Source organism: Aspergillus vadensis (assembly GCF_003184925.1).
Source record: "Aspergillus vadensis CBS 113365 unplaced genomic scaffold BO88scaffold_12, whole genome shotgun sequence".
Taxonomy (NCBI): Eukaryota; Fungi; Ascomycota; class Eurotiomycetes; order Eurotiales; family Aspergillaceae; genus Aspergillus; species Aspergillus vadensis.
In genome coordinates, this window is record NW_020292050.1 from 826,044 (window position 1) to 848,293 (window position 22,250).

A 22,250-nucleotide genomic window follows, 5' to 3' on the forward strand; every position below is an offset into this window, starting at 1 on the left:
ACTCCTTCAGTATTTCCTTGGTATGATTACTCCCGGGAAATGCTTCCTTTTTTATCCCTAGCATCCATTCTTCCCCTAATTGTCAGGTTCTCCGTTCCCACTCATACTGCACTCTCTCTTTCTTTTTCTCTCACCCGAAGCCGTTGTGGCAATCCGTCTCTTATATCATCGCTAGGTAACGCGATGAGTCCGTTCTCTCTTATCTACCACTTGCATATCTAGATATCTCTAAATCAATACTTACGATGAAGCATCCCCCACTTGACTTACTCTATCTGTCCCTCAGAAACATCATCGTTTAGACTAACAGCCCCTTCTCTTTTAGACGGACTGATTTATCCGAGCCAGGTCCGCTGTAAATCTCCTCCCAGCTCCACTGAGAACCACACATGGAACGGATGATGCCCATCTTAAGGTACACCTTACTGTTGCATGCGGAACCACCCCCCGCGTCAGCTTATCCCAGTAATATTAACCCTCCGACCCTGATCTGACAACTTCATCCTCTTGAATTGAAGACAAAGGGAAAGCCGCAAATGTAAAGGTGCCGAGATTCTTGCGGTCTGACGCTGTACTACATTGGTATATGCGCGGGGCACGCGCACCTCGAGTTTACTGGGCAAATTGTGGAGCAGCCCCCCAGCCCATTCATGCAGGTAGGTCAGTCAGCTCAGGACCTGGCTTCTTTGTGATAACGATAGTTCCATGCATTCCGGTCATAGCACCCATTTATTAGAATTTAGATCACCTTCCAAGGTTGGCTCCGTAAGTAATGCAGTGTCAATCTACTTAGCACTAATCCACTTTCAACTACAATAGGTGAAGCAAGAGCACCGTTGCGCAGATTCCCAGGGTGTGACCCAGACAAGATCTCAAAATAATGGAGCGATTTCGGACTATTCCACAGGATGAATAACAGCGATCGCGCCAGAACAATCACACCAGTCTAGTGGAAAGACTCCTGAATCCGCGTCTCCGGTGACCAGCTTCGTGGGGTTGGATCGGCCAATTTGTCATCTGGAAGGACGATACGGATTCTATTTTCCCGTGAAGTAAGCGCAGCGACCATGTATCAAACCGAACTTTCGGCCCAGTCAAGTCCGGAGTTAACGGGTGCGATCCCGAAACGGGGAGGCTGGAGTATCTACGGAGTATTGTTCTCAGCATGCACTGCCTATTGTTGCTTATTCCCACGACACCAGAACCCTCGTATCGATGGCACATTACTGTCGTCACCATTTCCCCTGGTACCACCCCATCAATATTTTACCCCTCTTTCTTTCTTGTGAAAGAAAATAGAGGCATTGATGGTATTGCGTGCTCTATGGGGGTCCCCCCCTCAGGAGAGAAACATCATGTCAGGTTCGTTGCCGACTTCCTGGTGGGGCTGGAGGGGACGCTTGATTTCCAAATATGTATCCCGGTCTGATCGCTTCTGGAGGAGTCATCCTCCCCCGTTATATACAGCCAGTCATACACCCGTACAACTCTGCTGCACTACTCTGTAAGAGGTAGTTTAAGCGCCATGCTGTCATGCAGCTACTTCACGCTTACTCGAAAGTCACAAGATAAACTCCTTGTCCATTAAACGGGGAGCTCCTGCAACAGGCCGCCACCCCGGCGATAGGAGGCCAATCCCTTATCAAGATCAAGGGTGATGGGGCAGTTGCCGTCATGGGTGGAAAAGAATCCGCAAGCTGTTTTGTCAGCTTGGGGCGCTCTAGCCAAAAGCTCTCTCCGCTGCAGCAGAGGGGACCGGCGGGTAGCCAGGAGTCTTCGGACTACAGTAGCCCGGACGGCAAAATTGGCCAGGTGGGGTGGGTTGGGATGGAGGAGCCCCAAAGGTCTGCAATCGATGATGATCTATCTCGGATGCATGGAGAAGCTATTTATCCGGTGACGATCCCAAGACGGTTTAGTGTCCCGTAGGCGGTCTGCAACTCTTCCCCATCACGGGACTTCGGCTTGCCCTGGGGTGGTCCGGCTCGCTAAGCGTCCCGTTTGGGGTTAGGGCGAGCCGCACCGAACACACCTCGCAATTTGTGAGCCTTGTGCGTTGTCCCGTTACCCTATCGAAGCGACGACAACCACGACAACCCGGACGACTTTTGCGGGTCATACCTCCCTTCCTTCGACTTTTTGCGTTGCCCGCTGCTGCTCAGAGAAACGCCGTCAGAATGCCTTCGGAACAAGGTCACAGACGTGAGTGCCATCATTTTCCGGATATCAGATATGTGTGCGCGATGGTTGGAATATGGGATGGAGAAGGATAGATGGGGATATGCGGGCGCATATTGGGCGAAATGCTGAATGAAATGCTAACTGAATATTTTTGCGAATTATAGTCTATGTCAAGTAAGTTCACCACAAACCGTCCGCCGTCGAATTCGCGCACATTCCGGATATGAATATCAAAAATATCAAGATCCATGTCGGAACATCAGAGATACGGGCCAAGCGATGGAATGCAACGAGAACAGACCGGTTAATACGAATTCTTTCTACAGGGGTCGCCACGTGAGCTACCAGCGCTCCAAGCGTACCGTCAACCCCAACACCAGGTACTTGCGATCCGCACCGATATCGATATAGAGGAACAAGGGAATCTGACACATGGGTTATCTAGTCTGATCAAGATCGACGGTGTTGAGAGCACTGAGGCCGCAAAGTGAGTAGCGAATGGGTCCGGGATCGAAATATCAGAACACACAGCTAAGACGGGATTTTTTACAGCTTCTACCTGGGCAAGAAGGTTGCTTTCGTCTACCGGGCCAAGCGTGAGGTCCGGGGCTCCAACATCCGGGTCATCTGGGGCAAGGTTACCCGTCCCCACGGTATGTGATGCACAGCTCCATTGCGCGACGATTGCCACGGAATATATATACCTGTCTATATGTTATCGGTGATTGCTGGAACCGGGAACGTTGGAAACTAACAATACTTCCCTCATGAACAGGTAACTCCGGTGTTGTCCGTGCTCAGTTCCGCCACAACCTCCCCCCCAAGACCTTCGGTGCTACCGTCCGTGTTATGCTGTACCCCTCCAACATCTAAATGACGCCCCTTTTGTTACGTTAGTTGGCAACTCCGGATTCTACGCGCAGACGGTCGGGCAAGGAGTCGACGGAATGAGCCGAAAGTTGAGATGGAGTTGGCGGGTTGATAATGTTCGTGGGAGAGGCAGGGCCGGTCAGCCCTACGAATTAAAATAAAAGAACTCTTATCTTCTTTTTTTCAGCATGGTTATTGTCAGCCCTTTTTCCCCCTAAGGCAACGGACGAGCTTGATATCCCTGGTTTTTTTATACTCCTATATTCAAACCGGCCAAGCATGCTGTGTCTTTTGGGCCGACAACATGGCTCCCCGTGTATCTGATGCTCATAAACCACAATCCATACCATTTCAACATATCGGTACAATTGCTTCTTTTGGAGGGTAGTATCAGCGGGGTGGATACTAGTTCGGTGGTAATTTCTTATGGAATTTGTCTGCAAGTCGACAACAAGCGATATCCAACCCAAAGCGACAACTGCCACAGCAAACCCTGTCTTTTCCCATTAATCGACACTCTAGCATGATTTTGACATTGTATCCGACATAATGATTCCGGTCAAATGCTGGCGCTGCAACAGTCATGCCCAAGATCTAGTCCTCAAAAAGCCAACCGCCAACAACCCTACGTAATAGGCATCAGATCTCCGGAGCATGATTACCCACACCTGTCATCGTAGACCCCACTCATGATCATAGATAAAGACGATGACCAATACGGAGTGCTATGCGTCAATCTCTCAGTTACCACAGGTATATTGCTTATTCAATGCGGCAATACACGCTATTCTCTTTCTCGCCATGATATTATCAATTCTAAGCTGGAGTTCTATACCAAGACCAGAAATAAAAGTGACCCTCACTAGTAATCGAACTGAGACATTAAGCCGCAGTTAGCTACGCCATGGCTAGAGCGAGCTCTCGTATTTCCATCAACTCTATCAAACATTGCATTTTTCTCATCGTTGGTCGATACTATAAACAGACAACACCTATGGTGCTACTAGTTGTAAGCGTTATGGATATGGAGAGCCAGGTTAAGGTGTATTGCATTATTATCACACGAAGGATAGAGATAAAAGACAATTTTCTTCAAATCTCACACATCAGGTATATTGAGAATATAGCCCTAAATACACCGGTTTGACCTCTAAAAATGAATAGATATATTAACGAGTATCTACTGGTAGCTAATCGTCAATGTCTTTGAAAATCGAGCTGCCTTAGGCAATGTTCTTCGGTAGTACTTGTTGGGGCCGCTGTGATAAACTAAAATTTGGCGGTTAGGTTTCTCTGTCCTAGCTATTTGGCATTTGATATTTTTAGAAGCCTTGATTCACTATGGATGGTATCGATGAGAGGAGTGGAATGGGAATTAGTACCACTTAAGTGCAAGTACTAAGTGGTGGAGATATATTCTGAAAGTAAAGCTGGGCGGTATGGGACTAGAACTGAATGTGCTAGTAGGGATTCATGCTAGCATGCAATGAACTGCGAGGGCATAATCTTGGAGCAATATGCATGTACTAATATAATAGTAGCTTAAGAATGCTAGTGTAAAGTTGTAGCTGCTATAAGGGGAGCGATCATATGTGGACATGTTTATTCTGGGGATGATATTTTGCATAGGACAGCTGCAGGTATCTAGGTGAACTAAAATACTATTTCCCACGTGTAACGGAATCAGATATGGATAGGAGCATATTATGCCAATTCGAAGGTGAGTAGGACTATGGCAGCCCCTGTGACCGCTGCTGATGAGTGTGTTATATGGTTTACAAGTAGGTCAAGTCTCATGTGCTGATGACGAGGGGACATTATGAACTGTATGAATTCTGCATTCATGAATTAAACTGTATGTGGCTTGGCTGGGCTTGAAAGAGCCTAGCCTGGAACTGCGCTCAGACTGGGAAATGTCACAGAATGCATTGTGTGCAGTCAAAAGTAATGGTGAAACAGCGGTCTCATGCTAATTGATCAGATAACGCTAATGCTGGCTGGGATGACTGCCATCCATGCAAAAACATGAACAATCTCTAGCAAAGATGTCCATTGTACTTGGATTATTAGCATGTCAGTATGCCGATAGCACTCTCGGGACCCAGCTTTTAGTCGTGATTGGTCTGATCGAACCATTGAAGTTATTCTGACTCGTTCTGGAATGCACCCACCCCACGATATATATCCGGGTTGGGTTCCGTCAAATCAGTGGCCCTTCAACAAATGAAGGACGCCACAGTATGCCTCTGGGTCCTTGAATATGATATCAGAAGCTTAGCTCCTAAATGCGCGAGCTATCTCCGCAGCGCGGTGAATAAGGCTGAAGGAGGGAAGTTCTGGAAGGGCAAACTCCTTGCATGGAGATTCTGTCACGATCCCGAATTAACAGTAATTAAAGTAGGCGCCATCCCCGCCCCCAATGACCCACTTACAAGAACTGATGGGGATCGACAGATCGCCTCGGCCGGAATGATAGAATTCTTACATAGTATGGAGTAGATTGTAGGTTACTAAGAGGTTGGCTTACAGATTGCTTGCACTTGTGCGAGTTTGAGCCAAGATCCTCCTTCGAGTTTTGTTCCTTGCTGGAGGTACCTTGCTTGATCGCAACGTGTGCGACTCTAAGTCGATTAAATAATTCCAGCAACATTCAAGCGTGTATGCATCGATCTTCTTAATTTCGGGGATGCATGGGCTATTTTTATTTCCTGTAAGTCTGCAGGCCTAAGTGAGTATGAGCCTGCCAGGTGTGCAGAGCCAAGAGCGACTGCCAACCTGAAAAGGGCGGTTAGTTGTCTCAGTGTGGAAGGCAGTCTGGCGGACTGAATGGATGGGATTGGACTGGAACGACCGCCATAGTCAGACATGTAACGCCGCCGCTCAGCAGAGTGGAGGGGCAATTGAGACAGGCAGACATATTTCAGGTTTCATTCTGCGGTGCTGGTGGGCCAATTGGAAGGCCACGGATAGCAGAAGGTGTGCTTCCCTGGTGCAGCTAGAGAGAATCTGGATAAAGATTTTAAGAGTAAGTAGTGATATGCCACCGTCTCGGTGGGTGAGATTCAAAGTCGTATTCTCGTATCTGACCGTACCGGCTAATCTTACCATCAACTAAACCATTTTGGTGTATTCCGAGTAAAAATAGGAAATCAACGGCCGGGATAATCCACCCGGAAGTGAAAAGATAGTCAAGATAGTAAAAAAGTATCAGAACTGCGGAGTGGCTTGCCTGGGCTGCCTGGCCCAGTTTTTGGGCATGGATGATGTCGACGGCAGCCGATCTGTGCGATGGGCTGAAGTCTGCTTGATTTCTTCCGATTGTGCAAGCAGGACGATCAGACGGGAAGAGATGGCTGGTGACATGGGATTTGCGACAGCACATCCTGGTCGACAAGTCATCGCAGTCATCGCACACACAACAAATTCCATGCTTTTCTAAGTACCAAAATCTTTTGCTTACTTTTTTTTTTTGTTTTCTGTTCTTCAGTTACTATGTTTCCTTTTCCTTTCGGGTATGGTGCCTGAGACGGTGACAGATGGTCCATGGAAAGGAAGCCAACCAGAAAGAGTTCGCTGGGTGGCTGGGCCATCCCACAACGAGTGATTGGCCGGCAGGCAACGAGAAGAGGGGAAAGCTGCGTAACACTATCGGTATTTTTTATGCATTTGGTCTTTTTATTCTTTTTTTGTGCTCACCAGCCAAGATACGGTAACGAGGGTAATTCTATTTCCAGTCGAGCTGGTACTGGATTTACTTTTCCCGCTGCCTTGAACTTGGTGGGGAAATGCTGGGCATGACAGATGGAGGAATGAAGATGAAGATATTTTGTCGAATTCAATGCAATGCGTATTTGTCATTTGTTTTCTTAGGAATGAATTGACTTCCAGGAGAGAAACGGGAGGGATAAAAACTTGAAAGAGGAAAAAGAGGAAAGTTCCATGGGAAGAGGATCTCCGGACAGTGAACGGGCAAACATCAGGGAAAGTTTCCAGGCATCCGGTGATCGTCTAGATTCTTCTGGCCGAGTGGCTCTTGAGTATAACGCCATCGTCCAACCCGAGCTGATAGGACGACTTGCAATCGTCCATCCATCGGTTCGAACAAGCGTTCCCCTCTTCATTGCGTGGCGCCTGTCGTCAATACCACCGGCCCGTACAAGTCAAAAGGCCTCAATGGCCCTCCCCAATTCTCTCTAGTAGTAGTTCAGTACTTGTTGGTTGCCGACTGCCACCTGCTTTTCTTTTCCACACGTTCGTTTGTACTTTCTCCTCTTCCATCTGCACGGTCGACTGGAGTGGTGCTTTCTTGCTGGCTTGCTCACTCGCTTCCTACTACTTTCCATCACCATCTTCATCGTTCCTACATAGTACCTACATTCTTCCCTACTAACCTACTGTCTTGGCATCTCTAGCTTGAGGCTATCGCATCTTCCTTACTGTCGATCACTTTGAGCGCACTGCGGATGGACCACCTTCTTGCAGTCACTATCGCTTAACCTACGGACGCTCTGGTCGGTCGATTTGATCGGACGATACACTACTACATACAGCTGTGCTTCAAGCCTACCACACTTCCCCACCTTCGGTGTCACTTTGATTATTCTTTTAAAACGGCGTGGATCTTTGTGTGTAGAGACAAATTGCGGAGTTGATACTACTTCCAACTTTTGGCGACATTTCCACACTTTTCGGTGCTTTAGACTTTCCCCAGAATATTGGGACAGACATCAGACATCCAAGTGATTATCCGCTCGTGGATCCATCAAAAAAGCAGCACCCCACGTTGCCTGCGCTGCTTAGTTTCGTTGGCTGCCTCCTGGCTGCATTCTGAAACCACGCTCAAAAAGCCCGAGAATCATCGCGCGCGATCATCATACATTCCTTGGCGGTTCCCACACCGGATCGTGCTTGCGCTCCACAACGGGCGCCATAGCTTAGACAGCGTCCTGCGAAAACCTGCTCCAGCTGTTGGTTATCAGGCGCTAAGGTCGACGGGGTGATAAATAAAATGGCGACCTCCCAGCCGGCCGTGCCTCCTGGCAGGCAATCTCGTGGCTTCAGTTTGGGTGCAAAGTCGGATCGGTCGCAACGGTCCAGCAATTCCAGCAAAAGACCCCAGATATCGGAATCCTCAGACGAGAAACATCGCCGCCAACTACATTCCAAAGCCGATCCCATGGTTGCTATGAGCGAAGCGCAACCTAGTACGTATCCGGAACACTCACCCCTTATCTCTCTGCCTATTGCACTCCTGGATTTCGGGTCTGCCATAACAAAACAACCCAATCCTTCCATCCTCATTATGCTGCCTTCAATTTGCAACATTTACTTCCCACAAGCATACAAACTGACTCGTTTCCCCAGATTTGGTTGCTCTCGAGCAGTCGACGCTGGGTTCGTTACGGACCATGCAGCATAAAGATCAGTATGGAAATATTATCAGTACGTCTACCATGCTTCCTTGATTGGACATATGTTATGGGTATCATCTTGCTAATTTACTCTCCCCTTCCCTCACAGCTGATCCCGATCTCTCCAACCCCACGCGCCCGAGGTTTGAACGTCCGCTTGAAACCATCCGATCTTTTGAGGCGGCAATCTATGGGACATACAGCAGTAGGCCTGCTTCGTATGTAAGGACAGGTGAGTCACCCCTTACTCCGGTTTGCTCGACCCGGCGGTTGATTGATGATGCATTACAGAATCGACTCCTGCAACTCCGGGGCCAGACCACAGTCGGCGGGGAAGCTACTTTGGAGGTATTTCTCAATCCCACAAGCATTGCGTCTTGGGATACAGTCGCAATGTCCATTGTAACATTCGAGAGAGAACGTCTCGCTAACTTGAAGGATTGGTATAGCTCAAAACGGTCATTCGCACCGGGGTCACTATGATCAGGGCGGCCATTACAATGGTCGCGGGGCCTATTCGCGACCGGACAGCTATGTCGAGAATGGTAACGGCCAGTCCGACAACTATTACCCCTACAATCAGGGCGGCGGCCGACCGCGACCACGCCACCATGCACGGATGAACACCGACCAAAGTGGATATTCACAACACGGCTATCACAAATCATATGACAACATGACCGCAGCGTCTGGCTCGGGCTCTGGCAGCAACACCGACGCTTACGGCAACTCCACCGACCCCAGCTCTGTGAACAGCTCTATCGATCAGTTCCAACAGCAGCAACAGCAGCAGCAGCAGATGGCCGAAAACTATGGGTTCCAAGGATTTGGCGCCGGGCCGAATCTGAACGGACAAGCTGGCGCTGGTGGACGGATCAACTTTGGTAGCAAACCGCCAGCGGCTGACCCCAACGCTGGTGGCCCTGTTGGCGGCGGTGCCGCCGTCGCTGCCACAGCCAACCGGCGTCACCTGCGCAAGGCTACGAATGACTCTGAAATGAGCAACGACTCGAAGAAAAAGGGCTGGTTCAAGCGTCGTTTCAGCAAGAACTAGTCGTCTGTGAGCCGGCTCCTCACATCTTCTTACCTTACTCTTACTATTCGATGCGTGTTTTCTGATCCGATTTGTCTGGGTGTACTACCTCCGCGGCGTTCAAGAGTCATGTTCAAGCACAGCAACTGGGATTTCGGGACGGACTGTGTCGGGTTTGGATTCGATTGCACTTTATTTTACTCTTTCATCTTTGCATGCGGTTGACGAGACCATGATACATGGATGCTTTTTTTTTTTTCTTGCTCCTCCTTACCTTTTCCTTTCTCTGCCATGACAGTGCATGAGATACTAGCCAGTATGATGTTGATTGATACGGGTGAAGTTGTGAGTAATGGTAGGGTAGTGTGACTGAAAAAGGGTTATGAATACCTTCATACTTGCTGTCAAATACAGAATAGATACTCAGTAATGACCAGTATATATCAATCGTACTTGTCAGTCAGAATACTGGAAGTATTCTGAAATAACTATGTCCATTGAAAGAAAAGAAAATAAAAAGGACCCACATGACAGAAGAACCAAAGAAAGATTTATTACTTCTAGCAATCAGCAGCATAAAACAAAATAAACAACAGGGAATCTCAAATCAAGCGCAACAACAATAACAATAGAACACCCCGCCACCCCTCACCAACAACCACAACCATTCAACTCCCACCCATCCACACCCAGAAGTCCAAAAAAGGTGATCTACTTCCTCCCAAACAACTTATGCTTCAACTTGTCCGCCAACCCCTCATGCGCAGGCCCCTTATGCTTCTTCTCCTCCTTTTCCTTCTTATGTTCTTCGTCGAGGTGCACGTTGCCTTGGCCGCCGCGCTATCGCACCACCACCACCACTCATTAGCATTCATTCCCTGCGTAAATAGAAAGAGGGGATGAAAGGGATATAAACATACCCCAGTATGATAATCCCCATCAACAGACTGCCGAATCGCCAATTCGGGAACTATCTCCGCGTCGTGCGGGATCTTGGATGTTGGGCGTACGTGCGGGGAGCCGATGTTGCCGGCGCCGCCTCTCTATACATCCAAATCAAAATGTTAGTTAGTATATTGGTGGTTTAATTGTGAGACAGGTAGGATGGATTGATGTATGGTGGGGATGGAGGGCTTACGCCGGCTGAGTAGGCGCCGTCGCCTTGGTCACCGTAGACTCCTTCGCGGACTATGCCGCCGTCGACGTATCTTTATATATGATTAGTATCTGGGTTTTGTGGTGGTGGGTGGGGTGGATTGGAGGGGTGGGTGAATGGGTATAATGCATACTCGGTGGAGTCGGCGCCAATGTTTCCTTGGCCTGTTTGTTTGGGGAGAGTGAATGTTAGAGATCTGTTGATTGTATGGGATTATTGTAGTGTACTTACCTCCACGGCCGTGCGACACAATAGGTTCGTGTTCGCCCATGGTGGTGCAGTGATTGGGGTGAGTAGTAGTAGTTTTTGTTCGAGTGGTGTTGTGTACTAAATCGGTGTAGTGATTCAATGCGATGATAAGAACGCTGTAATCAAGAGTCTGCGACGAGCGCGTGTGTGTACCGAGTCTAGTCAGGCAGTAAAGTGGGAAAGAGAAAGAGCGCAAAGTGGCGGTTCCCGGGGATGGTTCGTATAGATATATTATGTACCACAGGGGTTAGTAGTTGGGTGTAGCGTGACTACCTTAGCGCTTTTTTTGGGCGCAATCACTGCCACAGCGGGCCAAGCCAAAGGGTGCGCCCTGGCAGTCAAAGTTAAATTTGCCGGAAGTTCTAGTCTAGTAGCTAATTCAGTGAATATCATTATCGGGATATATCTAGATGATCCATTTGTTATCGAAGGAACCAAAAGAAGGAAACGATCGGGACGGCGTCCGATGACGTCGATGCGCTGATAAGATGCTTGTCCGGATTGGTCCGAGGCGTGACTAACGATTTTGGGGCCCGCCAATTGTTACTAAGAAATAAGTAGCTTCATGTTATCTCTACCAGTTAAGGGTTATCAGTTCAGCTGCTTTTATCACCGGCCTCGGCTCAGGGTTCAATTAAATGTGGTTCATGAATAGACAAAAGTGGTTCATCATTTCACAAAGAAAACTAGTAAGTAAACTACCCACTCGATTAAATCGGAAGAAAGCTGCACGAAGAAATCAGGTACGGTACAACCCCACACCCCGCCTTCATACCACGGCCACTGTATTCTACATTCTACAGAGTGTCCGACCCTTCTTGTTAGACAAGGATCTAAGCTCTCGGCGGGACAACCATTTCCATATTACTTCTTCTCTGCAGGAGGGCCACCGCCAGTCGTGGGAAGACCCATGAAGATCTTGAACGAGTCGTAACTGCAGAACGTCAGCCGCTGTCTATTAAGAGGGGCATACTGGAGATCTGAAGTAACACATACATCATCCACTGCAGTCCGGTCTAGAGGAGATAACAGTTAGTCATTGTCTGAGAAACATATACCAATGCACTTACCAAGGTGCCGATCATGACGATACGGACGGGAAGGCCGTTCCAGAGACCTCCGAAGCCAATGTCCTTGTAGATCCGGCTCATCGCCGCTCCAAATGCCTCTCCGGCCTGGCGGTTCGCATTCAACTTACTGACCATGACATCTGCTGGGTGCGACACGACGGCGCAAAGGATACCAGCCAGGTAACCACCGGTGAAGGCAACAGCAGTCTGCGCACCCTTGTTGTAGTCAGACTTTTGACCCGGCAGGGAGTTATAGATCATCTCGACGATTGTTTCGAAAGACGCAAACTTCATCATGGTGTAAGGGATCTGTCGACCCCAGAGAGGGTAGAGGCCCTTGTACAGGCTGCTGCAGTCAGCTACTAGGGATCGACTGCTCGCATTAGCAGCACTTACCCGGCCACACCTTCCTTATTAACCACGCTAGAGATACCAGTAAATGTTGATCGAATATCAGGTGGGATAGTCGTCTGCATGCGCACCTTGACGGCCTCGAACGGACACAGGGCGACATCAGCGATAAGCTCCGCCGACGCACTGGCGGTCAAGTACAGAGATGTCTTCCACCGTGCTGCGTTCTCAGCCCCGACAAGGTCGCTGTAAAACTTCTTGAAGAACTCATAACCACCATATTTGAACGCTCCTTGGGCCTTGTATTCAATTAGATGGCGCAACGCATGCGATCCAGTCTTGACTTACACTGTATCCAAAGAAAGTGGGACCCCAACCGGTGAAAACACCGCGGAGACCCTCTGCACCGCGAATTGTACGGAATGCCTCTGCATTACTCTTGTACAGCAGAGGATCGACCTGACGGCGGCATTTGATCAAATCCAGAGGCGTCACAGCGGTGTGGGTGAGACCCTAGGACCAGCCAAGAATTAGTATTCATAAGCCACTATACAGCGCTCACTAGCAGAATGGAACATCTACTTACGCAAGCAAGCATTCCTCCAACCGTGCAAGCAGCATAGTACTTAGGAGTCCATGGCTCAATCTTGCCGGTCTTGGCTTGAGCTTTCTGACTCGCAATATCGAACTCTCGGCTCGCTTCCTTAGCGATAGCATCGGCCTTCTTTTCGATGTCCTCGACAACGTTCCAGGCGGGGAACGGCTGGCGTCTCTTCAAGCCCGCAGCTTCCGGCTGTTGGGTCTGCTGAGACTGGCCCAGAGGGCTTTGGGAAGCGAAAGCGCGAGCAATATCCCCTTCAGATGGAAACATTATGAGGGCTTTTACCTAGAATTATTATGTTCTGTGTTAAAGCGTATCCAAACAGGTTGCGATAAAGTATAATGGCAATATCGCATCGCGATGGTTCCTTATCTATACAAGCGGGTCCACTTACAACACTATATCGGCAGTATAGTCGGACGAATGACGATGTATAGAACGGAGGTCCACACCTAGTCTCGTCTTCTTCGATTGAAGAAATCGACGCAGAACTCAGAAGACAGCTTGATTCCAACGAAAAAGGATTCTCCAGAGAGAGGAAGCGAAGGAACCTTCTGAGTGGTATCTGACAAGTTGGTGATGGTGCCGCTGACGTCGCGTGATGGCACTAACCGCTTTCGGGGATCCCGTCAACTGGTTGATCTGAAGCGATGAAATTTAATCTGATTGGAGCAACCTCAACCTGTGCTTGATGCTTTTTGGGTGTAACTCAGTACTCCGGCTCTCTATTCCTTTAAAACACTTGCTCCCCGCAAAAAGTAGCGTCTAAACTACTGAGCGCAACCCTCAAAAGCTATCTCGACAACTTCAAGGGTCCCCAATTGACCGTCCTCTCGGAACCTTCCCTCCCGTGCCCCTCATCGAGTCACTGCGGGATAAGTTGATCACCAACACTACCACTACCACCACCCTCACCAACACAACCCCAACACACCAACCCAGAAAACATGGCCTCCTATATGAACGCCAGTGAGGCACTGACCCAGCAACAACTCGCACAAAATGCAGAGCAACCCATCGCCCAGTCCGCATGGGCAAACAAATACCGCGGGGTGAGTCCGCCCTCTTCTTACCAGTGATGTTCCGCAAGAGTCAACAACAACTAATATCCCACCGGCATACTAGGCGACAGTAGAGGACCTGGACCCCAACCCAGCCCTATCCGTTTCCCCCGACGATCTGATCTCCACCGCCCTGATGGCCGCTTACGAACGTGACTACACACACCTGACCGTTACCTCCTCGTCGAAACGCTCTCTGGTCGGATACCTGAGCATCCCCCGACTAAAGGAGCTTCTCAAGGAAGGCACTGTCAAGGAAAACGACCCCGTCTCTGCCGCCATGCAGCGATTCAACCGCAAGAAGGGCACATACCAGGTCATCACGATGGAGACACCGCTGGAGGAGCTGGAGCAGTTCTTCGAGAGTGAAACCGGTCCTAACGGAGAGAAGAGGGCTAAGCAGGATTTCGCTGTAGTTACGGATGTTTCGCGCAAGTTCGTACTGGGTGTTGCGACAAAGGCGGATTTGGCTGAGTTCGTGAAGCGGAGACCGAATTAAGTGGTTGCATGATTGCATATTATGGGTTTTGTGGGCTTCTTTTCTGTTCATACTTTGCATTATATAATGAAATGCTTGCTGCGGATCTGCACTTGATGTTGTGCACTTCAAGGCGCAGATATGTAATTTGACCTGAACATATCACTCGCCAGGATGGCTCATCTTAATGTTGAAATCAGATAGGAGGCTATCACTCAGGCTGTGTGTTATCTGCCTTATTGTTGGCATAGTATGCGTTGAGGTAACCGTGACCAATCACAAAACGAGTAACCCAGAAGGTATTATAACACCCAGAGTATTTCCCTAAACCATTACATACATACTATCCCGATATAGCTTCCATAACAAACATTATGACAAGTACATACCTAGCATGCGAAATCAGAGCGAATCATGAACGCCATCTCTGCAATACAGGGCCCCCAAAGCCAGAAATAAAGTGAATGGAAAACAACAAAGACAACAAGACAGTGTGGCTGTACCATTTACTGTGCTTTTTTCTCCTTATACTTGGCGTCAGCTTCCCTCTCCGCCTGATCATCCTTCCACGCAACATAGATGTATGCGACGAGAACTACGTTCGCCATTATGGCGGCCACGATACCGCCGACTGTGGGGCTTGCTGTTCGAAGGTGTTAATCAACATGAAGATAATTAGTAACTGGGGTGTTAATGGGATTCTCACCTCCAAAGTCTACCGTAACAAAGTACATCCCGATAGGAATGACGACCATGGCGAAGGAAAATCCGAGAAGTTTCATGATTACATTTCTGAAAGTGATGTGTTAGTTAGAGTTAGGGAGGGGGTGGTATGTGCGTAATATGTATTGATAAGGTGTATGCGTTCGTTGGGCTGAACCGGTAGTTCAGGATAGCCGCCATGTGGCCTAGTGTTCGTTGGTGAGGGACGAATGAGATGCACCTACGTGGGAACGGCAGGGGTCACATCTGAGTCAGAGGGCTTTGGAGAGCCCGAAGATGCGACGACATCCTTGGGAGAAGGAGATTTCTCTGCAGAACGACGAGTGGCCATGTTGATGATGGTAGTGATTGTGCTGTTGACAGGTTTGATGTTGGGTGCTGATTTTCCGGGGACTAATGCGTGAAAGCCGGAGGATGATCGACAAAAGGGATCAGGATATAATTGGTGATGACAAGTACAGCTTCTTCTATCCTATTAAAAGAATATATAGTATTCTCTCGAGTACACTGTTCGTCTGGATGGGATTTGAAATAAGTAGAGACATGGATTGTTTTATACAGCGGATGATTTCATTCCGGAGTTCAGACCATGCCGGGCTCTGATTGGTCCATATATAAGAGGGGACATCTGGCTGCGTTTTTAGTGACAAAAGAAAAGGCAAAGACGGTGGAAAGAGGATCGCCTTAGTGAAGAGACCAGCCTTGTACCGGTGAATCATATAAAGAGGGAGCTCTGATCCCCCGATCAAGAGGGGGTTGGCGTCCAACTACCATCCTCGGCTTTAATTGAAGCGCCAGACCACGTGACCCCAGCGCGTCCCGGGCGCGTTTTGCGGAGAAAATCCCAGGCGGTCGATTTATCGTTTCGCCTCGAGAGGATCCCCGATTGATCTTGACATCTTCCTTTCAAGTTCCCCCAATTCGGTGCTCCCTTTGGCTCTTGCCCCGGGGCATGACGCCATCCTCTCGTCTGCCTTTCTGCCTTTGATACATAATTTTGAGTCACCGACCATGGAAGACACCGTCCCCGATACGCCCGTGAGCGACAAGAAAGTCGTTCACAGTACCCCAACCAAGGATGATGCAGCAGAATATGAGACGGTTGCCACCGTGCCTGTCAGCCATCTCCAGCCACTCGCAACTCAATCCTTGACCCCTGCCACCCAGCGCTACACTCAGCCTACGCAAGTGTTGGACGTTCCCTACTCCGGAAAGAACAATTCCTTCGTTCAGGTCGCCGCATCCTCTCCTCCAGGTCCGAATTCCTCCCCCTCTCATCCTACCCCGAACGGCGGTCGTCTTTCCAGTGCCATGGCCCCGGCTGGCACCAGCTTTCGCCCTCCTGTCGGTCCGGCTAAGCGTGCGCCCATAATAGATCTTGAAGATGACGGCCCGACCTATCGCGGCGGCTCGTCTGATGATGACGACCGAGCGTCGAGAAGCATAGATATTAAACCCTCTTTGTTCGCCAAATCGTCGCGCAGCCCTGAAAAGGTCGCCGAGTCTCCGATGGATCGGTTCAAGCAGATCACCACATCCGCAGTCTTCAATCCTTCTAGTGCGAAGCGTCCGGCAGCTCAAATGGACCCCGCTCCCAGAGGCACGGCCGTGAAGAAGGTTCGACAGGATGGCCCCTCGCGTGCCCAGCCTGTGGGTACGAACATCTCTTCGCTGCAGGACATAGATGACTATCAAGTTAGAGTTAAGGTGGAGAGGATGTTGAAGGTCATGCCGCAGAAGTCTGTGCATGCATGCATGCAGGCGCTTCTCTCAAAACGTGGGAACTACGAGGCTGCCCTGGAGCACTTGGCTGATACGGAGAAGGCTGAATCTTCAGAGGACGAGCTTATTGCGAGCAAGAGGGCCTCCCCTGTTGCGCCCGCGAAGCAGCAGATCAAGGCGCGCGGAACTATTCAAGACAAGTGGTCTGCCATGAACATGCAGAGGACATTGTCGGCCCAGAAGCAGCAATCGCAACCGTCACAACCAGCGGAAGAGGACGCAAAACCGCGCAGGCGCTTAATGAGAGGGCCCAAGTCTCGGGCGTCTTCCCCTAGTCCGGTTCGTTCTGAGCCTCGTGCTGAGACGCCGCCCAAGAAGACTAGCCGTCTAGTCCAAGGGCGGAAGCCTGCCTCCCCTCAACGCTCGGAGTCTCCTGAGGCTATGATAATATCAGACGAGGATTCCGATTCCGGCGTGGAGGAATCAGCAGGGGATGGCCAAGTGGAGACAAGAGTCTTGAACTTCTTCAATAAATGCAGCGTCTTGGACCTTGCTGACATCGCCGCGATTACTGAAGACGTTGCGAAACACGTCATATCCTTCCGGCCGTTCTCATCGCTCGACCGTGCCCGTGCTGTTCCTCCTCCGGCGAAAGAAGAGACGAAGCCTAAGGGCGGCCGTGGCCGTAAAACGCCAAAGCCTATCGGCGACAAGATTGTCGACAAGTGCATTGATATGTGGGTTGGTTACGAGGCGGTGGACTCCTTGGTTGCAAAATGTGAAGCGCTCGGCAAGCCAGTCGCGGCGGAGATGAAGAGATGGGGTGTGGACATTTTCGGAAAGAAAGAGGGAGAACTGGAGCTGGTATCCATCAATCCCAGAGATGCCCACTCTCAGTCTCATGATTCCGGGATAGGAACACCCGCTAGCCAGCGCTCGGATGAGGATAGTGACGGACCCGCGCCTGGACCGCGCAAAGGCCGTTTCATCTCTCAGCCCGGGATCATGCGCGATGATTTGAAGATGAAAGACTACCAGATCGTGGGCATCAATTGGCTGTCCCTCCTGTTTGAGAACCAGTTGAGTTGCATCCTGGCCGACGACATGGGTCTTGGAAAGACATGCCAGGTCATTGCCTTCTTGGCGCACTTGTTCGAGAAGGGAATCAAGGGTCCTCATCTCGTTGTTGTGCCCTCGTCTACGATCGAAAATTGGCTCAGAGAGTTCTCGAAGTTCTGTCCCACGCTCTCCGTCATGCCTTATTACGCTGGTCAGGCAGAGCGGGCAGTCATCCGAGAGACGATTGAAGACAACCGAGATAGTATCAACGTTATCATCACCACTTACACGATTGCCAAGGGCAAGGTGGATGCCCACTTCCTCCGCAACATGGACTTCTGTGTCTGCGTCTACGATGAGGGACACATGCTTAAGAGTAGCACATCGGTGCTCTACGAGAAGCTTATCAGGATTCCTGCCCGTTTCAGACTTCTGTTGACAGGTACGCCGTTGCAGAATAATTTGCAGGAGTTAGCCTCGTTGCTGGGCTTCATCCTTCCGAAGGTGTTCCAGGAACGCAAGGAGGAGCTTCAGTACATCTTTGCGAACAAAGCAAAGACCGTGGATGAATCGCATTCGGCTCTCCTTTCCGCGCAACGGATTGAACGCGCGAAGTCCATGCTGAAGCCTTTCGTCTTGCGACGCAAGAAGCACCAAGTCATTGACTTGCCTGCGAAGATCTCACATGTTGAGTACTGCGAGATGAACCTTGCGCAACGCGAGATCTATGAGCATGAGAAAGAGGAGGTCCGCAAGCTGTTGGCTGACCGAGCCGCTGGAAAGAAGACCGGCAACAAGTCTGCCAACATCCTAATGAAGCTCCGACAAGCCGCCATCCATCCCCTGCTATACAGGCGTCACTACGATAACTCCACCCTGAGCCGCATGGCCAAGGCTTGTCTCAAGGAGGAGCAATGGTCTCTATCAAACCCGGATATCATATACGAGGAACTTCAAGCATACAACGACTTCGAGTGCCACACCATGTGTGTGGACCACCCTCACTCACTGGGCAGGTTCGCTCTGAAGAACAACGAATGGATGGACTCCGGCAAAGTGGACAAACTTTGCGACCTTCTGAAGCGGTTCAAGGAGAACGGCGACCGTGCTTTGGTCTTCTCTCAGTTCACACTAGTCATGGATATCCTCGAACACGTGCTCGAAAACCAGCACATCGGCTTCGTTCGACTGGACGGCAGGACAAACGTCGAAGACCGCCAGTCCATCCTGGACGCGTTCCACGAGCGAACCGAAATCCCCGTCTTCCTCCTTTCCACAAAAGCCGGTGGTGCAGGCATTAACTTGGCCTGCGCCAACAAAGTCATTATCTTCGACTCCAGTTTCAACCCCCAGGAGGACGTCCAGGCCGAGAATCGTGCCCACCGTGTCGGCCAAACCCGTGAAGTGGAAGTCATTCGTCTTGTGACAAAGGGAACCATCGAAGAGCAAATCTACGCTCTCGGACAAACCAAGCTTGCGCTCGACCAAGCCGTGGCCGGTGAAGAAGGCGCCGAGTCCAAGAAGGCCGAAGACGCAGGCATGAAAGTGGTCGAGGATATGGTTCTTGCGGACATGCAGCACGATAAATCCGATGACGCATAAACGTGACACATTATTTTGTACTCTTGCTACTATATGCTACGTGGTAGCTTAAAACATGTACCGGCGCAATTTTGACTCATTTTATCTTCTGTCTTGTTTCATCCAACCTACAACTTTTCGTTCTCCACCCCTCCGTCTAATACACGATACACCAGCGATTGATAAACCCATGCTTGCTTGCTTGCATGTGACCGTTACCTTGTGTTTCCCAGCGGTCTTTTCCACCTTCTAACACATACACACCCTATTACATTCTGCCTTACATTACAGCATCACCACAAAGAGCGGCAGTGCTTACACAAATACATACCTACACAACGCGGAAAAGAAGCCGGAGAGTTATTTTGCTAGTAGTTTCACCGAACATTTCGGTTTTGTGGGCCGAGGAAATGGGTTTTCTTCAATTGGGTCTTGGGTTCTCTCGTTTTCCTTCTACTGTTCGATAATAGAAAAGGAGTTTGGGTTTTTTTGTGTCTTTACTCTTCTTCCCGTGTCTCGGTGGTTGGCTTCAGTACGCATACTGCTACATACTACATATATAGGTGGGCGTTGATACTAGTAATATATCGATTGATTGATTAACTGAAGGGTCGGATGTGGTTCCACAGATTACTATGCGGACTACTAAGCTGGCAGCTAGACAATGGCTGGAAACTAATGGATTCGTATATATTCGTGTAGTACTATGTATGTATAATCCCTAGAACACGAGAGCCTCTATTAACAACACACCGTGGGAATCTATATGAAATGCAGCAATGGGGGAACCGATAATTAACACCAGATAATGCGATAGTAGCTTGAAATCCAAGAGAAAGGAGAATAAAGGCAAGACAATGAAGCAAGTGACGTAGAGGCATCAGGTTGAGTTAAGCTGTCAGCTCCTGCTTCTGGGGCGCAGCATCAGGAGCCGGAACAGAGACATCAGCCTGAGTCTCCGCCTCAGTCTTGGTCTTCGTAGGAGCTGGGATGGAGTTGGTGCGCATGGGTCCGCCTGCGCTGACTGCGGGGGAGGTGGACTTGACGCGAGAGGCACCGCCAGCAGCCCGTGCGGATTCGTTGTTCTCCATGGCGTTCTGAACGGCCTTGCTGCGGATGTGTTCGGGCTGGAGGTCTTTGGTGGTAACTGACTTGTCGGTGAGGTTGAGGATGTCGTCCACGTGCATGGCGAGGGGAAGGAGGTCCTCGAAGCCGAGGGCATGGCATGTGTCGGCGTAGGATCTGGCTGCCTTAGCGTTCTTGCCTTCCTGGAGCTTGCCGGGGACGAGGATGTTGAGGAGGTATTTGGAGTTGCCGAAGCGGTTCTCGGACTCGAGACAGAATTTGATGTATTCGTGAACGACCTCCTTCCAAGGGAGAAGACCGCCCTCAGCTTCGGTACGGAAGCAGGATGGGTTTGCTTCTGCGGATGTGGCGATCATGGCGCCGTCGACGCCGAACTCTTTCATCAAGGCGTGGCCTTCGTCTTTGGAGGTTACATCACCGTTGATAACGCATGCGACACCGGCTTCATGACAGATGTCGGCAATCATGCGCACCTGGTCACGGATAGCGCGTTCACGGGGCCTCATGGGAGGTGTCCGACAATGCACAGTCAAGCCTGTAATGCCTGTCTTCACGAGTCGCGACACCAAAGCCCTCGTCTCCTCCGGATCTTTCAAGATACGGATCTTGACCGAAATACCGATCTGGAACGGCGTGCCGACCTCCTTCACCAGGGCTTCCAGGATCGCAACCAATTTATCCGGTGTCTTGAGAAGTGCCGCACCCATACCACCGCTCGTGCTGAAGGGCTTCGGACATCCCGAGTTCACATCGATACCGGCGACATCGCCCGCGACGAGTTTGGCTGCTTCGACGGCGATTTCAGGCGTGGCAGTGCCGATTTGATAGATGAGCTTGCCCTTCTCGCGGACGGGGTCGAGACGGTAAATCACGGATTCTTGGCCTGCCTTTTCGGTGCGGCCGCCGTTGGAGGGCATGCGGGTGAATTCGATGGTGCCGTTGCGGGGGTTCACGCGGCGGACGGCGCCTGCCATGGCGCGGTCGATGGTTTCGGGGCCCCAAACGAGATCAGCGCCGTACTTGAGGGCGATGAGGCGGGAGGGCAATTCGCCGGAGCGCACCATGGGGGCCAGGACTACTTTGCCACGGTAGTCGACCCCGTTGGCGGGGATGGGGACGCGGGGAGGAGTGGTGATAGAGGCCATTGCGGTGCGGAGGAATCTTAGCATAGCATTATCGGGTTAACGGTAGTAAGGATAGTGTAGTGTGGGATATGAACGAGCTGTGTGAGCGATATGAGCCCGTAGGAGTGTAGTAGAGTGATATTATGTATCGAGTCGCATCCCAGATCGCTGATGGATCAAAGCCGGTGGAGGCGGAGACGAAAAATGCCGGGTCACGTGGCGATACCCGATAACTTTTTTCTTCCCCTGCCAAGTCATGTGATCTGTACCAGAGCACTATCGGGAAACAGATGGGAGTGCAGTGTAGAGGCGATGGCAGGAAAGTGCGCCTTATTCAAGGTTTATGAGGCTCACTATCAGCTTCTGAAAGGGATATGCTATACTATAGAAAAACAAAATGCCAAAACTGCCATGGTATACTCCATACGCTATCGGTTGATATCATGTGACCTATATCGAAAGGGTTTGATCGAGCCTTTGCAGTGGAGATGACT

General features: G+C 50.2%; 11 protein-coding genes across 11 annotated transcripts; 6 read left to right on the top strand and 5 right to left on the bottom strand.

Annotated features, from left to right (window-relative positions):
* Positions 1 to 1,450: 1,450 nt before the first annotated feature.
* BO88DRAFT_405295 (uncharacterized protein) lies at positions 1,451 to 2,194 on the top strand. Its single transcript, XM_025706838.1, has one exon. The coding sequence runs from the start codon at positions 1,675 to 1,677 to the stop codon at positions 1,927 to 1,929; it is 255 nt and encodes an 84-aa protein (XP_025562774.1). The 5' UTR covers positions 1,451 to 1,674; the 3' UTR covers positions 1,930 to 2,194.
* On the top strand, positions 2,076 to 3,154 carry BO88DRAFT_389382 (60S ribosomal protein eL33). Its single transcript, XM_025704909.1, has 6 exons — positions 2,076 to 2,202; positions 2,346 to 2,355; positions 2,508 to 2,561; positions 2,627 to 2,668; positions 2,734 to 2,834; positions 2,957 to 3,154. Exons 1-6 carry the CDS (start codon positions 2,178 to 2,180, stop codon positions 3,052 to 3,054), a joined length of 330 nt encoding a protein of 109 aa, XP_025562775.1. The 5' UTR covers positions 2,076 to 2,177; the 3' UTR covers positions 3,055 to 3,154.
* Positions 3,155 to 4,910: 1,756 nt separating this feature from the next.
* Positions 4,911 to 7,296, top strand: BO88DRAFT_389384 (uncharacterized protein). The gene is made up of 9 exons (XM_025704910.1): positions 4,911 to 5,439; positions 5,601 to 5,664; positions 5,774 to 5,838; positions 5,861 to 5,975; positions 6,053 to 6,076; positions 6,351 to 6,454; positions 6,578 to 6,619; positions 6,751 to 6,828; positions 6,940 to 7,296. Exons 1-9 carry the CDS (start codon positions 5,275 to 5,277, stop codon positions 7,246 to 7,248), a joined length of 966 nt encoding a protein of 321 aa, XP_025562776.1. The 5' UTR covers positions 4,911 to 5,274; the 3' UTR covers positions 7,249 to 7,296.
* A 273-nt stretch (positions 7,297 to 7,569) lies between these two features.
* On the bottom strand, positions 7,570 to 8,510 carry BO88DRAFT_56155 (uncharacterized protein). Its single transcript, XM_025712964.1, has one exon. The coding sequence runs from the start codon at positions 8,374 to 8,376 to the stop codon at positions 7,891 to 7,893; it is 486 nt and encodes a 161-aa protein (XP_025562777.1). The 5' UTR covers positions 8,377 to 8,510; the 3' UTR covers positions 7,570 to 7,890.
* On the top strand, positions 8,416 to 10,006 carry BO88DRAFT_405297 (uncharacterized protein). Its single transcript, XM_025706839.1, has 4 exons — positions 8,416 to 8,493; positions 8,572 to 8,694; positions 8,754 to 8,810; positions 8,912 to 10,006. Exons 1-4 carry the CDS (start codon positions 8,460 to 8,462, stop codon positions 9,514 to 9,516), a joined length of 819 nt encoding a protein of 272 aa, XP_025562778.1. The 5' UTR covers positions 8,416 to 8,459; the 3' UTR covers positions 9,517 to 10,006.
* Positions 10,007 to 10,196: 190 nt separating this feature from the next.
* Positions 10,197 to 11,058, bottom strand: BO88DRAFT_405298 (DUF3602 domain-containing protein). Its single transcript, XM_025706840.1, has 5 exons — positions 10,883 to 11,058; positions 10,785 to 10,815; positions 10,634 to 10,703; positions 10,416 to 10,538; positions 10,197 to 10,335 (listed from the first exon to the last, which is right to left on the bottom strand). The coding sequence occupies exons 1-5, from the start codon at positions 10,920 to 10,922 to the stop codon at positions 10,207 to 10,209; spliced, it is 393 nt and encodes a 130-aa protein (XP_025562779.1). The 5' UTR covers positions 10,923 to 11,058; the 3' UTR covers positions 10,197 to 10,206.
* A 727-nt stretch (positions 11,059 to 11,785) lies between these two features.
* BO88DRAFT_405300 (putative mitochondrial phosphate carrier protein) lies at positions 11,786 to 13,367 on the bottom strand. The gene is made up of 6 exons (XM_025706841.1): positions 13,317 to 13,367; positions 12,908 to 13,207; positions 12,670 to 12,834; positions 12,367 to 12,620; positions 11,971 to 12,316; positions 11,786 to 11,916 (listed from the first exon to the last, which is right to left on the bottom strand). The coding sequence occupies exons 2-6, from the start codon at positions 13,190 to 13,192 to the stop codon at positions 11,845 to 11,847; spliced, it is 1,122 nt and encodes a 373-aa protein (XP_025562780.1). The 5' UTR covers positions 13,193 to 13,207; positions 13,317 to 13,367; the 3' UTR covers positions 11,786 to 11,844.
* Positions 13,368 to 13,604: 237 nt separating this feature from the next.
* On the top strand, positions 13,605 to 14,681 carry BO88DRAFT_405302 (putative cystathionine beta-synthase (beta-thionase)). Its single transcript, XM_025706842.1, has 2 exons — positions 13,605 to 13,974; positions 14,048 to 14,681. The coding sequence occupies exons 1-2, from the start codon at positions 13,870 to 13,872 to the stop codon at positions 14,480 to 14,482; spliced, it is 540 nt and encodes a 179-aa protein (XP_025562781.1). The 5' UTR covers positions 13,605 to 13,869; the 3' UTR covers positions 14,483 to 14,681.
* Positions 14,592 to 15,909, bottom strand: BO88DRAFT_405303 (vacuolar ATPase assembly integral membrane protein VMA21). Its single transcript, XM_025706843.1, has 3 exons — positions 15,409 to 15,909; positions 15,168 to 15,253; positions 14,592 to 15,104 (listed from the first exon to the last, which is right to left on the bottom strand). Exons 1-3 carry the CDS (start codon positions 15,513 to 15,515, stop codon positions 14,968 to 14,970), a joined length of 330 nt encoding a protein of 109 aa, XP_025562782.1. The 5' UTR covers positions 15,516 to 15,909; the 3' UTR covers positions 14,592 to 14,967.
* Positions 15,910 to 16,195: 286 nt separating this feature from the next.
* On the top strand, positions 16,196 to 19,567 carry BO88DRAFT_415541 (DEAD/DEAH box helicase; the record flags this gene model as incomplete). The annotated part of the gene is made up of 1 exon (XM_025708209.1): positions 16,196 to 19,567. The coding sequence occupies one exon, from the start codon at positions 16,196 to 16,198 to the stop codon at positions 19,565 to 19,567; it is 3,372 nt and encodes a 1,123-aa protein (XP_025562783.1).
* Positions 19,568 to 20,214: 647 nt separating this feature from the next.
* On the bottom strand, positions 20,215 to 21,918 carry BO88DRAFT_405305 (tRNA-dihydrouridine(20) synthase (NAD(+))). Its single transcript, XM_025706844.1, has one exon. It carries the CDS (start codon positions 21,775 to 21,777, stop codon positions 20,437 to 20,439), a length of 1,341 nt encoding a protein of 446 aa, XP_025562784.1. The 5' UTR covers positions 21,778 to 21,918; the 3' UTR covers positions 20,215 to 20,436.
* Between the last annotated feature and the right edge of the window lie 332 nt (positions 21,919 to 22,250).